This window comes from Gallinula chloropus, assembly GCF_964237585.1.
Source record: "Gallinula chloropus genome assembly, chromosome: 18".
NCBI classification, from domain to species: Eukaryota; Metazoa; Chordata; class Aves; order Gruiformes; family Rallidae; genus Gallinula; species Gallinula chloropus.
Genome location: NC_140103.1, coordinates 7,123,080 through 7,139,066, shown reverse-complemented (window position 1 = coordinate 7,139,066; position 15,987 = coordinate 7,123,080). Strand labels below are relative to the sequence as shown.

Here is a 15,987-nt window from a genome sequence, read left to right as displayed (position 1 = left end):
ACAGGCGCTCCCAGTTCCCAAGCGAGATCCCAAACACAGAGACCAGGGCAGCCCGTGGGGGATCCATGGCAGTGCTGGGATTAGACACAAAACATATCAACTTTCACCTCGGACACCTCCTACAGCAGCAGACTAAAGGACTTGCCACGAGCACCGTACGCAGACAGGTGAGAGCATCCCAAAGCCACCGCTCAACCAGTCACCTCACGCCTCATGTTACCCTCACGTGACATCACGTGGGCCATGTGAGAGGGGAGTTCTTGCTAAAACCACCAGAGCCCAAGCTGGGAGAGGCAATGCCTTCTGACACTGCCAGAAACAATCACCACACGAGGTCAGAGAGGGAAACACATGCTTTACGGGGCAGGTACATCCACCCCCCTGCTCGGCACCCAGAGGGTCACACACATGCCAGGAGAGTCACCAAGCCGATGAGCTCTGATCGTGGCACGATAGAGAAAATTGCTTTTGCTTTAAGAAAACCCAACCCCTCCTGTCTTTATCAGCAATTCCTAATCTTGGGCCATTCTGCCTCTTCCGGAGAAAGTAAAGACAGAAGCCTCCATGGAAAATAACACAGAATTAAAGTCTGAGAAGTAGAGACTCCGGATCTTCAGCCGATTATATTTCTAGCCAAATAAAACAGGTTGATTAAGCCACTTGTTCAGACTGCTAGAGCTACTGGCACAGCAGAACGTATCCCTTTCACATTAGGGGAAGCTCAACACACTTAACCCAAACATCTTCCAGGCAAGGAGAAAAAATAAATATGAAAAAGCAGAGAATGGGTACTGTAGCCTTTACACGTGCCTGAACATCAGGCTTTGGAAACGTAGAGTGAAGCCAAGTTCTCCGGTAAATTAAGTGGACAAAGCTCCATCCATGGACTCCAGCAGAGTTCTGGCTACTTAATCTATATGTAAACCAGAGCCTCAGCATGGAAAACCATCAGGGCTTTCATTTCCCACCAAGCAACCAGCACCATCACTCAGCACTACACCCACCCAGAGCATCAGCAGAAAACTCAGCCCATCCTTTACCTCTTCCCTCTTCACCAATAAGTCCATTTATTCCCAGTGCCACCACACTTTTCTCAGCTCCCTGCAAGCCCCCTGACTGTGACAACGCAGGATCAGACCTCAAGTGGGCTGTGCCAAGGCAAATGTTTCCCACAATGGGAAAAGCCTACAAGCTGCTGGCTCCCCTCACCTGCCCATCAGGTACCTCGTTAGCATGGGCTCTTCCTGGCACTCGCTGAGCCGTGAATGCTCAGATACAGGTAAGAACACGGGCCCCTGTGACACTGAATTATCCTTAATCCCCATGCTCCCAGTGTATGGAGGTGGGATGCCCCAGGAAGCTGTGGTGCTCACAGAGCAGCTCTGCCTCCAAGGTACCACCCAGCGATGCTCAAGGTCAGCATCCAAGAGGGTACACGTTGCCCCAACACAACGGTGATGGGAAGAACATGTCTTCAACTCCTTGTAGGGACCATGGAGCACCGGGGACAGCTGCCATGAAGGATGCTTTGGGGAGCCAGGACCAGCACCCACTCTGCTGCTCCCCAGACCTACCAGCAATACCTGGAAACCACCGGCACGGGTTCGGTGCACCTGCCCCGCCAGCCCCCCCGCACTGCCCACGCAGCCCCACACCCTGCGTGGGGGTCACTGCCCCGCACCGGGCACAAGGGTCTGGAGGAGAGATGCTCCCGGGGGTGCCCCACCGCGGTGGTTCCCCCTCCCGCCCCTCGCGGTGGGGGGCCCGAGGAGCCACCCCCGGCCGTGCCTTTGTCCTCCCGGCGGTGGGAGCGAGGGGACAGCCCCGTCCCGCTCCCCGCCGGCCCCCCGCCGCATCACGGACACGCGTGGGATGCTCACCTGTGGGGCCACTGGCCGCCGTCGTCGCCACCGCCTCCACCACCTCCTCTTCTTCCTCCTCCACTACCGCCGCCTCCTCCTCCTCCTCCTGCTCCGGGGGTGGCGGCGGCGGCGGCGGAGCGCTGCCCCGGGCGGGCGCGGCGGTACCGCGGGGCCGAGCCGGCGTGGCCGTGCCGGGGCTGCCCTCAGCGGGACCGCCGCTGCCGCTACCGGGCTCGGAGGGCGGCGCGGCGCTGGAGGGCAGCCCGGCGGCGGCGGCCAGGAGGGCGGCGAGGCAGAGCAGGGCGAGCCCGGGCGCGGTCCTCGGCCGGCGCCTCATGCTGCGGCGCGGCGCTCCGCCATTCATTCATTCAGTCAGCCACTCGGCCATTCATCCGGGCGCTTCTTCACCCGCCGACAGGGGCCGGGGAGCGGCGCCGGGCGGCGGCGGCTCCCTGCCTGCCTCCCTCCCGCCCGTCTCAGCCGGCCATGCCACGCCGCTGCCGCTCCGAGCGCCCCGCAGGCGGCTCCCGCCGCGCCCCGCCCCACCCCGGCTGACAGCGCCGCGCCCGCCCTCCCGGCTCCGCCCCTCTCCCGCCTCAACCAACCAGCGCCGCGCCCGCCCTACCTGACGGCAACTTTATAACTCTTTGTGCGCGGCGCAGCCAATCGGCGGCCGGCGGGGGCGGGAGCAGGGGCGGGGCGGCGCGGGGAGCGCGCGGCGGTGCGGCATTGTGCGGGCGGGGCGGGGCGGGGCGGAGCGGCCCCAGCGCCGCGGGGGGAGCGGGGCCGGGCGGTCCCACGGCCGCCTTTTTGTGCGCCCGTGTGTTCCGTGGGCTTTAAACGGGCGTTTCTTATCTATTTTTAGGGTTAATCTGCTTATTTTCTAATTTAAATCCGCGCTCACCCCCCCCCCCGCTCCTTCCATCCCTCCCGGGGTTTGCGAAGCAATGGGGAGGGGTGTGCCGGGGGGCGAGGTGAGACACAAAGCCGTGTCCAGAGGCTCCCCCCATGTACCGGTGGAGGTCTCTGGAGGGGCGTCGCCGCCCCCTCTGCTTCGCACCCCGCCCCGCCACCCGCTGCCTCCTCCCCACCCTCCTCCCCCCCGCCATCCCCGCGTCCCGTCCCCACGCCTGCAGCGGTGCCATTCCCCTTTGTGCTGCTCATCTCATGGGCTGGAGCTGTTCCCCACCCAGCCCTGAGGATGCTGAAACCTTGGGGCGCATCTAAACTGCACCCCTGGCTTCTCCCCATCCCTGTGATCAGACACTGGGAATGACCTTGGCCAAATCCCCTCCATCCCGGAGGAGCGATCGGCAGCACAGCGGGAGGGGGGAGGAAGCACAGTGACACAGATATTAATTATTTATGGTACCCAACTGGGTGATCGCTGGTTCACACACGGTGAAGCAAGACACCGCCGGCCCTGCGCCGTGGGGACAACGCTGCTCTGATCAACACAAAGGCACGTGGCTGCACGCCGGGGTGTGCCAGAGCGGCTGGGTGGGCCGCACGACGCCGTACGGGCAGCAACCGTCCCCGTGCATCCCGCCGCAGGAAGGGATGGTGCAGAGCATCAGCAACACGGTGGTTCCCGGCTGCCTGTCCCTGCCCGTGGGTGTGTGGCACTGCCAAGTAAGTGTTCGCAGCACCTCTTGTTTCCGCAGAAGCCCGTGGATGCTGATGGGTGTCTCTCTGGGAGCAGCCAGCCACACCTTTACCCACTCGCACCAGCGAGTCCTCCCCTAATGCAATGTTTAGGAGCTGTCTACAAGGGAAACGCTGCCCAGCATAGCTGCTGTGAGCTAATTATTCTGCAGTAACTCACTGCTCTTCCCCCGTACCCATCCCCTTCCCAGAAATAAATGGGGCTTTATTCCTTCATGATAATATAATGATTATTCCCTGGCAGCTACACTGTGCCTTTTCCCCCATGGAGACAAACTCCTCTGAGATCAGCTCTTTATAGTCGTCATCAGCCTGTCGTTCCCCATGGGGATGGAAGGAAGAGTCCCCTGATCATGGGGAGTACAGCTGGAGGAGAGGTTTGCTGATCAAGTCTCACCTCCAGCGATTCACACAAGGTTATTGTCTACGGGAAGGAGGAATGGTTGTTAAGGAAAGAGTGGTTTGGAACAAAGAAATTCCTTAGTTTTAAATAAAAGCTGCATGGTCTCAGTGAAGAGGCAGAACCCACACCCACCTCCCGGCTGCTCTCCATGGAGGTGTGAGAGCCTGCACAGTGCAGGCTGCTGGGTCTGCTCACCTGCTTTCCAAAATATCATCCCTTTCTGCTTGGGAAAAGCAGTTAAGCACATCACTGCCTCTCATCTCTTTATCCATCTGCGGTCTGTGCAGTCACCCCCACAGACAATTGGGGTCAGCCTTGGGGACATCCTTACCAAGCAGAAGCCATGACAGAGGGCTGGTCACTCCTTGGGGGGTGGGATCACACACAAAACCAGAGTCTGCTTCAGAGACTTGGCATGAGAACCATTATAAAGAGCTGCACAATTAAAACTGAGTGTCTCTCCGTGCCAGTGGTACCCAGAGCAGTGGTACCCAGAGCCTTCGTGGTACCGCCGCATCCGGGAGGGAACAGGGGAGAAACCCCCAGACTGGCATTCCCGCCTTGGATGGAAATCCCAGCTGTGCTCTGGGCTTGGCAAAGGCTGTGAACAACGCCGGGAGGAGGCTGGGGAAGCTCCGGGGATGGAGGATGAGCGTGCATGTCCCAGGCCCCGCACCGGGTCAGCTTCAGCAGGACTCGCCGCTCCCCCTGTTGATGTCAAGTAGAGTTGCAAGTGCTCCACACCCCTCGGAACCCACAGAACCACCCACTGAACCACAGAATCATTTCAGTTGGAAAAGACCTGTGAGATCATCTAGTCCATCTGTAACCCAGCATTGCCAGGGCCACCACTAACCCACGTCCCCAAGCACCACATCTACAGGTCTTTAAATCCCTCCAGGGGTGGTGACTCCCCAGGGCAACCCATTCTAGTGCTTGACAGTCTTCATGATGACAATTTTTTTTCCTAATCTCCCCAACCAAACCATCCCTGGATGGACCCCGAATAAACCAGCCCCTGAAGTTTCACACACCCCTTCATTGTGTGCCTGTGGTTTGCAGCGAGCAGGTGAGATGCTCGCCCGAGCAGGATGGGTCCCAACTCAGAGCCCGGGCTGGCAGCCCAGCCCCCACGCCTGCTTTTCTCATAACACTTACAGCTATCGACATCCTCCCCTGAATTGTTCCTATTCCATCAAATCAGCAAGATTTGCCTCCCCAGTGGAAGCTTTCCATCAGAAATTTAGCAACCAGCTCTTTCTCTGACCTATTTGCAAACCCCAAGCCACCCTCTCCACCGCCCAGTGCTCGAAAGCTTTGATAATTCAATGAGATGCTAATTCTGACACTCAGCGTAAGTCAGGATACAAAAACTTCTTTCTCTTCTTTAATTATCATTAATTGCAGATGCAGGAGTAACGAATCCCCTCAGCAGGATTACTTTTCAAAGCACCTAGCAGCGTTTCCCTGCAAAACTCCCAGTAAGTCACCACGAACCAAGCGGGTCCTGGCAGCATCCTGTGCTCTGGGGTACACAGAGCCCAGAATCGATGTTGCTGTGCAAAGCTGCCATGGGGACTGAGGAGCAAAAATAAGTCACAGTCTGGCTGGCACATATAAGTGTAAGGATGCAGCTCTTCTGCTCTTCAGAAGACATGCTGCGAAAGGGTGTTGTCAAGTTTTAAGCATGTCAGGATCATCTTTTAGAGCAAAATTCTGCTCTGAATGCAAAGGTTTATTTGTGAGACCCCCCCAACATGCTCTACCAGGGCACACAGGCTGTGAGTCTGAGCTGCACATGAGGCTGGAAATTTTTCCACCTTCATTTAAGAGCCAGAGCCTTGGTCTCGGCAGGACTTGCCCCTGAGGAGGGTACCATTCCCCACCTTCAGGAGGATTTAAGGGAGATCAGTGCGTTCTTCAGGCTGCACTTCCTCGGTGAGTATTTTCATTATTCCCCATGTACACTTATTGTTCATTTAAATCATCACACAAGAAGTAGTTGAGGGGCAAAATCCCCAGGAGCATCTCTGTGATCCAGTGCGTGAGACGCAGGACCTGATGTCACACACACGCAGAGGTCATGGCTTTATTTTAACTGCTGGAGCCAAGCAAACAGTGTCATGTGTGATGGGAAGCAAATAATTTTTCAAAATCTTCCTGTTTTCCCGACCAGGCCAACGTTGCCAATGAGAAGATGGCAGTGAGAGCGCAGAGCTCTGTGTCTTCATCTCTTTCTCCAGGTGTTTTAAAAATAAAACCCCTCCTATGTGGTTGTGCAGCCTTGTCTTAGCTGAAGAGCCTGCATTGCCTACATTTATCCTCCAATTTGAATATAAATGAAAGTGAGTGAATTAAAAGTGGAGCCTGGAGGGCTGTCTCTGCAGGCATGTGGCTGCTGGTGGTGGGGCTTGGTGAGCAGGGGCCAGGACCCCCACCTCAGTACGTGGGAAGAACATCGACAGCATCACCAAACTTCCATGAGGCAGTTAATTCCTCCTCCATTGGGGTCCACTCGACTTGTACATTGTGCTCACGGGAAATTTACCCTTGGACATGTCCCTGGAAGGATAATGTTGCTTTGAAAGTGCCTTTGGCATGAACTCCATCCCTGCAGAGTGGTGCTGAGCATCCCTCCCTACAGCTCTCTGCAACCCCCTCACAGAAGGAGCCCTGTCCCAGCTCCCAGGTGCAGGGAAGGGACACCCCTTTGCCCTGGCCATGAGCCATCCCACAGCCTCCTCAGGCCTCACACACCTTTATTTTTCCCTTTTTTTTTGCATGAAGGAACCACAATAGTGAAATACCAAACGTCTGGCATCCTTCTGATGCCTTCCCAGGCAGCAGTGAAAGTCATGTCCCAGCCAATGGGGTTGCAGCCACCACTCCCACCGTGAGCATAAACAAACCTGGCATTAGCATAGGTCTGTCATCATTTCAGATAAATGCAATTAGCAGCCAGATCCCTCTCTTGCAGTGGGATGAACATCTGCAGCGGGGAACAGGATGCAGAAGTGGTATGTACACCGCTGATAGGTCCCAATTCTGCACACACTCAGAGAGCGGCTTAACTTGAAGTATATCATGGTTATAGGAATGTAAAGGAATGTAAAGCAAGCTCCTTTTCATGGCAAAAGTGTCCTGCAAATGTAAAAGGCCAAATAAATTGGCTGCTCAGATGTTTGTCACTGGCCTCGGAGAGGCTGGGTCACAGCAGGACAGGCTCTGCGCTGCCATCTCCCATCGCTTGGAAACGACAATTTCTCTTCCAGAGACAACCATGGCACTTTCAAATGTGTTTTCATCTCCAAATCCTACTGCACATCCCACATTTCCCAGAGAAAGTTTTCCAAAGCACTGATGGAGGGGGATTGCACTTGCTGTGTTAATGGGGAAGCGGCAGGAGAAGTGGTGCCTGCAGCTCACCGGGGTGTGACCGGCCATTCACACGTGTGGGAGAGGGAAATGGAATTAATCTGAGCAGTAATGTCAAAACTAAACCGAGCAATTTGCTGAAATGAAATGCTTTGGCCAATTAAAAAACTATCCTTTGAAGGTCCAAACGAGCTGTTCTGAGTTTTTCCCTGCTGGTAATTTCCTACACGTTCCCACACAACAGTTTGACTTCAGCAAAACTGCACTTTCCTGCAAAGATCCCGTCCACTGGAACCCTTTCTAGCCTTCCCACTGCCCAAGAGCTCTGCCTGCAGCCAGGCTCCCTGTGGAGCTGCACACGTGGGCAAGCCCCCCCAGGCTGGCCTACGCTGGAGGGTGCCTGTCCCAGTGCATCCCTCGGGATGGTGCAGCTGGGTACAGCTCTAGTCCCACCCGTGAGCATCCACAGGCAGCTGTTCCAGGCTCCTGGCCAGAGATTGTCCTTCCCACAGCCCTGGCACTCACGTCTCACGTGTGGCACACACACACACTAACCGATTCTCTCCCCACCGTACACACTTCATTTCACACCCAGGATGGGTTTTCTTGCCTCTGACACAGCCTGAAACAAACCCCCGGATCTCTCCTCCCCATGCAGCCCCCAGCACTGCCCTGGAGACCCCCTCCCCAGTCCCTGGCTCCAGGGATTCTGCGCTCATGACTCTGAGGGACATCACTCTGTGGGAGATGCTTTCTGCTCCCCTTTTTATTTCTGTTTCTGCAAATGTGGGGCCCAAAACAGGTACAACCCCACTGCTCGGTCGGAGCAGAGGAGCATCCCTTCAAATAAGGTTTAGCAGAGTGGTGTGGTAAGGGTTCCCATCCTGTGCAGCCACAGAACAAAGCAGCAAATCCTCTCACTGGTTGACAGCAGATCGTGGAGGCAAGTCCTTGAGTGTGAGACACTGAGCTACCAGGGATTATACAATTCCTTTGAAAAAGGGCTTTTCTTCCAGATCCCTTTAGCGAATCTCCTGCTATTACCCACCCTAAAGCGCTGGTAACACTTTCAATCCCTCTTGCTTTCTGCCTCTGACATACATTTTGCCTTTCACACCGGGGCTTGGGGTTCTTTCATTGTGCATCGAAGGTGTGTTACTGCCTGGGATGTGGGGTGGGAGGGGATAAGGGACTGGGGATGGGGGAAGCCTGTCCAAATTAAACAGCTACTCCCGAATTAGCTAATGCAGGGGATCGGCCACACTGAGCCAGGGGCTCTCCCCAAAGCCCAAGCTCCCTCCCACAACACTCAAGGCCCATTTGGGTGTTTGAGTCTTTCCACGTGTTTGTTTTAATGAGACCCCAGGAGGCTCCGGCGAGGCTGCGGCTCGTCCTGTCTGTCGGGGACCAGTGCTGCAGCATCACACGAGGAGCAGGACTGGGGGATGTGGCTGGAGTCGGGATCAGGCTGGACTGAAGCCCAGCTAAGCTCAGCATTTGGGATATGATGCCATCAGGGTTTGACCCTTTCAGCTGCCAAACCTGGCATCCCCTTCATGATTTAGGAAAGTCTCGGTTGGTCCTGATGTTCCAGGTCCTTAATATTCACTGGTCCAGGTAGGACATTTAGTGGCCATTTCTACTCTCCCTGACAAAGCCAGGCCTCTTATTTCTGCTTCTCCACCAAGGTCTTGGGACTGAGCATCCATCACCATGTGGAGAAACCACAGCCAGGCACTGCCCCATCCCAAAATCCAACTGTGCCCAGCTGCTCTCAGCTGCCAGGAGTGGGGGATGCAGCCGATGGGCTGGATGTGCAGAGCCTGGGAGAAGGCAGCAGGACCGGCTGCGTCGGTGGGAACAGGGCCAGGCAAGGCAGCGAGAGCGGGAGCGCAGGGGAAGGGGCCTTCCCATTGTCCAGGACAAAAGACCAGATGTGCGCCCAGCGTAGGGAAAATCCCACCCTCCGAAAGCCAGATCTGGCATTTCCACTCAGAAGGGCCCCAAGGCTGTCATTACCAGCACATTCTGCACCAGCGCAGCTAAACCCCTCCTTAAACTCCTCTCATTCATTCACCACAGCTTCTCCTCTGCCCCATCACAGCCAGGGCTGTACCTGCAGATGTTCAGGTCAAGGGGTCGCTTTTGCTTGTCTCCCAGTTTTATGTTTTCTTCCTTAAAAGCCAATAAGCAAAATAAAGCCCCATGATGGGTTTGGTTTTCCCTCTCATCTCTTGATTGCCTCCTTGCTCCAGAATTACCACCCTGCTCAGAACCCCAAATATAGTGCTCATGCACCCTTATGGATACCACTCCATATAATCACTTTAACCCAATGATCTCCACATTAAGCTCCACATTAAGTGCTGGCACACACCTTACCTGTTAGATCTTTCAGAAAAGGCCTCAGTCTTCAGGACACCCAGAATTAAAATCCCCATCATTTTCCTTTGGATTTGTTCCAAAATATTGGACCTGTTGGGTTGGGGTTTTTAACAACAAAGGTAATGAATTTCCGGTTTGACTTCATCAGGCTCCTGCTTCCAGCCCCCCCTTTCTGTCTTCTCCCCCTTGCTGACTGCAGAACCTGCAATGCCAGCTCTTTTCACCCTGAGAAGGTATTTCTACACTGTCATCGAGTCACCTCTCAACCTCTTTTTTTAATAAGGCAAACAGATGGAGGTCTTTAAGTTCTCCCCCCCTCCCCGTAAATCCATTTCTCCAGCCCTTCAATCATTTTTGTAGCTCTTTTCAACACTCCCCAACACTCTCTCTTAAATGCAGACACCTGAACTGGATGCAAAATTCCTGAATTAGTCTCACCAGTCCCATAAAAAGGTGAAATCCTCTCCCAGCCCCTATTCAGCATTTCCACTCTCACACATCCAAGAACCTCTTTTGGCTGAAGCATCACACATTGCCAGGAAGCTCCCACCAAGCTGGTGCTCCACTACAACCCCCCCTTGAGTCCTTATACACAACCAAACCAGCCCAAATTACCCCCTTTGCTAAGGCAGGAGCTCCTTCTTCCTTCATAGGTGCTCCTGACTGAACAGCTCAAATTTCACACTTATTCAGCCCATAATATGAGGATTTGATCTTTTACAGAGAATGTGTGGCCTGCTGAGTGCTGGATACTGACCTGTATCCTGGGAAAAGGGAGATTATTTTGCATCGGATGCTACAATTTCCCTGCCATCCCTTCTCTCCCATTCCCTGCCATCACCACTCCTGGGGTTTGGTGCTCAAGGGTGGCAGACACCCACCCATGGCCAGACTCAAGGCTGAAGACCCTTGCAGAGCAGAGGATCCAGCCAGCTGGCCACAGCTGGGTCATACCCAGGAACCATATGAGCTGGTGTCACCTTGAATGTGTGCTGGGCAGCACTGGGGGGCACAGCTGGCAGCCAGGGTGGCCCCAAGCTCATGCCATTTCCTTGGCTGGGTTTCAAAATAGCACAGGTTAAAGGCTGAGATTTTTGGCATGGGCACCAGGTGTGGCCAAGCTCTTCAGAGCAACGCAGCTGCCAACAGAGCTTCTGAGAGCTTCAGTGCCTGAAATTCTGCTCCCTTTCTTTCCCTTTCTCAGCTCAGCACTGTAGCTTTAACTTACCCACATTTTTCATTCCAGAAACAACCATCCATCAGCATCCTGTGAGCTGCAAGCAGCACGGTCACTTATAGGGGAGTATTATGGGACAGTTTTAAAGAAGTATGAATAAAAGGCTGGGGGAAAAAAATATGCTGCTTTGCTGGAAGGCTGCCTACAATTCCTCCTCTTTAACCAGCAGGTGATTTCTCTGCAGCAAATGCTGCTTTTGCAGGAGGAAGATTACCAGCCAGGATGGGTTTTTTCCCCCTGGGAACAAGCCAATTTCTCAGCAAGGATGGGAGGCTTGGCCTGAGCCCACCCCCTGATGTGGCTGGGGGCGGGAGGCGGGGGGAGGGAGGTGGGGAGAAGCTTCTGTAGATGGCAGCAGCCGACCGCTGCATGTCAGTGTTGCTCCACGCAGCGCAGCTGTGCAACATCTGGCTCCTGCTGGAGCGAATCTGCTCTCCCCCAGCTAAAGCACTGAGGATGTGACAGTACTTTGAGGACAGCAGGACAATCGTCCGTGTGTGGCACCACTGGACGACGGTTCCCAGCTCCTACTGAGGGCTCAAGGGGTGGGAATTATATTCCCAGTCTGGGATGAGGTGTCCAGCTGGCAAGCAGGTAGCTGGGGGGAGTGTGACCCTGTGTTGTCAGGACACATCTTACTGCTGTCCTGACCTCAGGTAAAGCACAGCACCCCCGAAATCCCACTGCAGGGTCTAGCTCAGCACAGTGCAAGGACAAAGCATCACCTAACACTCCTGCTCCTGGTTTCTGCAGGGATCAGGTTGGGAGCTGGAAGCCAGCGTGGCACTGGGCAGGCACGCTCCAGACATCGCCCTTGCTGCCGGTGCTGTGCTGGTGTAACCACCCCAAACAGCAGTGTCAGCACCCATGTGTCTGCTGCTGGGCTCCCCAGGGTAGCAGCCTCCCCACAGAGCTCAGCCCATGCCCAGGGAGGGCAGAGGGGACGCCCTGCCAAGCATCCCACCGGGATGTGCATGGCTGCCCATGAAAGACCTCCAGTAATGCAGAAGAGAGACAAAGTCCCCATGGGATGAATTATTATCACCAGTTAGCAGTGGTGGGGTACTCCAACCTCCACACCAGCCTCATGCAGCTCTCACTAAACTCAATAGTAACTCGTGGTTCTGGCTCCCCCCATCCCCTCCAGGTCCTGCTGGAGAAGAAATCTATAATTTGGGGGTGGGATTTTCCCTCCCATTGCCTTAGTAATGTATTTTCCTGTTGTGTCCATCACCTCAAAGAAATGTATATTCAAGAGGTGAGGAGAAAGGTGGAAAGTGGTGTGACCACCGGAGCAAACAAGTTGTCCCAGGAGCCCAACGTGCTTCCCAACTGCAGATTCAGGTCTATAGTTAACCACAGTGTGGGCCAGGGAGGGACCCATGGTTTCATGAAAAGGGAAATAAAAAGATAACCGTTTTGTTCTGATTTAGTGGAGTAACAGTACTGATGGTGCCTCATGCAGGGGTAGAAGAGGGATGGATTTATACAGTGAAAATTCAGCTGTCCAGAAGTGAACAAAGCTCTTGTTGACTTTGGGGGGGTGGAGGGATGTTGAATTCAGAGGCTGCAGACTTGTTGGCTGCGTGCCTAAGTCCTACAAACAGCCAGGAAGGCTTGTACAGGTGTTTCACCAGGCCTGTTCAGCTCAAGACGTGTCCTCCCCCTCCATTAAGAAAATCCAGCATGGGGCTCCAAAGGAGGAACCATCTTCTAGACCAGCAAGGCTTTTCTGTGCTTTGTTTCCTGTTCTCCAGAAGAGGAGGGAGCTGGAGACTTTCCAGCCTTATGAGAAGGTCCTGAGGATGCAAACCTCGGGAGTCACCTTTCCCTCTCTTGTGCCCCCAGAGATCTCTGGTGCCTGCAGACCCGGCAGGTGCCACCAGCCCTGCTGCATTCCCAGGGTGAGCTCCTGGGACCAGCGTGGGCATGCCAGACAGCAGCCAGCACACCAGGGCCACTGGCAAAGGGACACTGATGTGGATTGAGGGACTTGAGCAGGAGCTGCCAGCTGGAGAGTTTGGGGCTTTTTTCCATGTGTGAATTTACTTTTAGCATTAGAGATTGTTACACTGTATTGTTTGTTGCAGCCGTTGGCATAGTACATTGCCCTAGAGAGGAAGTGTCGTGACACCCCATCATGCCTTCAGCCACACAGGCTGAGCTGAAAGAGGGTTAAACATCTCCCTTCCCAACCTCCTTGCTAGCATGCTATCCATGAAATGCCACTGTGCTCCAGGGAGATGACAGGCCAAACCCTGGCTCGCTCTGGATCTGAACCCAACAGGGAGCCATCAGGCTGGAGCAATAATTCATGACCCTGTTCTGGTTGGCTCAAGAGGCTCCACGACGCACTAAGGAGGTATCGGGGCAGATTACTCACACCACAAGTATGAGTGAGCTGGGAACGATGGCCGTGTAGGGCTGCATCAGTGAGCTCGAGGGTGAAGGCAGAGACTTGTAAAGCCCATGGAGATGCTGGGAGAGTCCCTCAGCATGTGCAGGGTCCCGTGCATCAGCCAGCTCCAGCAGCACCCACCACTCCAAAGCCTTGTGAGCAACTGCATGATGGGCAAGACTGCAGAAAATTAAGCCCTGGGGGTGTAGACCTGCAAGGCTTCCTCACCCAGACCCTTGATGGGCTTGACCTGCATGAATCCTGCAAACATCAGCTTTGCAGCTAAGGAATGAACATGCAGGCTGCTGTAAGGGTGCTAGGGAGCAAATGGGAGGCCTCAACCTGTCAGCTACTGGAGTGCCAGACTGGTTTGGAAGATCAGACCCATATTTTGGCTGCACTTTGGCTCACTGAACTCTCTAAGCTGGACCTGAGCTTCCCCTCCCCAGCTTTGTACTTATACAGCATCATTGTCTCTGTGCAGCCAAGAGATTTGCTTGGTGACTCTAACAGAAACTTGGGAATTATTCCCTCAGCCAGGACGTTATATAAAGTGCAATCCCTGCGATGCACGATTTCTCTCCTGGCACTGCCATGCCTATGCAAGGAATATCCATGGTGATGGTGCCCACAGCATCTCACATGTCCCGCCTGCAAACAGCAGAAAGGCAGCTCTGATTTAAATAGGTGCAGGTGCTTGGAAACCCACTCAAGCAGTCATTATTCTGTTGGACAAGGCAAGCATGTCAAAAGGAAAACATCAAAAGATCATGGCCATTTCATAGAAACATCATGTCAGGGACAGAAAGAGAAACACATTGCTCCTACCAAGTCACAACATCCTCTTCCCAAACTTTTGGAATGACTTATCTTGAGTTTTTCCATTTTGAAACAATTTTAATAGCTAATTTTAGACTATAAAATAAATCATAATGAAAACAAAAATGTTTTCAATTACTAAAATCTGTTTGACCAAGCACAAAATATTTTTTCCAGCCCAACTCTCACAGATAATTTTGAAACTTTCCAATGTCTTTCCTGGCTGGAAGAAAAGCCCTCACCAGATCTCCAGTACCCAAATGGTCTGTCCACAGCAGACACACAGAAGGTGTATGAACACAGCCAACAGAGATAGCATTGAAGTCCTCTGGCTCTGCTACCAAGAATTCATCCAGAGGAGACTGAGACATGAAGAATTTCACCCTTGTTATGAGAATCAGCACAGGCCACATCAGTTATGTTATTCTTCAGACCTCGTGAGGCATCGAGGTCTTGGCTGGGTGGCAGCACAAGGATCATCAGCTGCTCACCTGAAGAGGCATTCCTAGCTCAGAATTGACTTCTATTGCCACAAAACATCTCCACTAGCTTGTGCTTGAAGAAAAACCTCCTAAAATGTGGATTATTCCTGATGCTGTCCCAAATTTCCTTTATGACTTCAGAAAATCATTCAGTCTTAATCCTGAAATATATGGTGAGCTGGGCGGGAGGGGAGAGAAGAGGATGCAATTTCCAAGGACAGAATGGGTTCTGAGAATCTGCCATGGGAATAGGCTTAGCTCCCTCTTCCAGTCAAAACTCTCATCAAGGTCATTAACGTTCCACCATGCTGAGAACATCAGCTCTGTGGACAGGTAGGAAAACAGCACACATTTACACAGTAAGAAGTATGTGGTTGGTGTTCCAAACATTTGTCCATTGTTATTATATTATTGTTATTATTAATAACGGTATTGATATTAATAGTATTAATAATACCAATAATATCAATGCTAACAATATTAATAATGATAACAACAATGATAGTAATTTTGTGCATCTATGTAATTAGGGTCTGCAAGGAGAGTGCTGAGGAGTGCACGGCTCCTTTGCCTGCCTCAGCCCTTCCCCATGTCTTTCAGTTGTGTCTAAGACAAGACCAACAGCCTGGACTTCTACAGAACACTTCTTACTGAACATCCTGAGTATGTGGCTTGTTCAAGAGGTTGAGGGATCAGCCATAAAATCACAGGATCTCTTGAGCTGGAAGGGACCCATGGGGATCATTGAGTCCAACTCCTGGCTCCACACAACCCCAGCCAAGTCGGAGCATGGGACTGAGCGCATCTTCCAGACGCTTCTTGCCCTCAGCCCAGCTCGGGGCTGTGCCCCTTCCCTGGGGAAGCCATCCCAAAGGGAAGCAGGAAAGTGGGGCTTTTTTTCTTTTTAAAACCAAGGCTTTGTCTTTCTGTGCAATGCAGACACAGGGCTCTGCCATTCCCCTGGGTCTGAGGCTCCCCAGTGGCTCACGAGCTCAGATGTTTGTTGCTCAAAGAACAGCAGCGTCCTTCTCAAGCACTGATCACCAAAGAGAAACCCTCCTTCCTGCAGCAACAGGCTCTTTCCAACCCTTTGCAGTACTTTGGATTCACTAATTCACCCAGAAACACAGTCTAGCCTCACTTTTCTGAGCATATCCAACCTCCCCTGTTAGCAGGCAGCATCTGCAGCACTCCCTTATACATTTTACTCTCCCACAGACAGGATTGCACATTGTATCCCAGCTCTTTTGGAGCAGTCTCCCCATGGTTACCTTCTCCTCCTCTGCCTTCCCCAGCTGCTCCCACCTGGCGGCTCCCATCCCCTCCCATCCCAGCAAAGAGCTCTGCAGGAGATAGGCACC

The 15,987-nt window shown here is 53.5% G+C and overlaps 1 protein-coding gene across 1 annotated transcript in view; it reads right to left on the bottom strand.

Annotated features, from left to right (window-relative positions):
- The window catches only part of MEGF9 (multiple EGF like domains 9), a gene marked incomplete at its 5' end in the record, with an annotated part of 48,908 nt that extends 46,682 nt beyond the window's left edge, over positions 1–2,226 (bottom strand). Inside the window, one exon of the mRNA XM_084272702.1 lies at positions 1,881–2,226. Coding sequence (XP_084128828.1) covers positions 1,881–2,226 — 346 coding nt within the window. The remainder of the gene's footprint in view (positions 1–1,880) is intronic.
- Between the last annotated feature and the right edge of the window lie 13,761 nt (positions 2,227–15,987).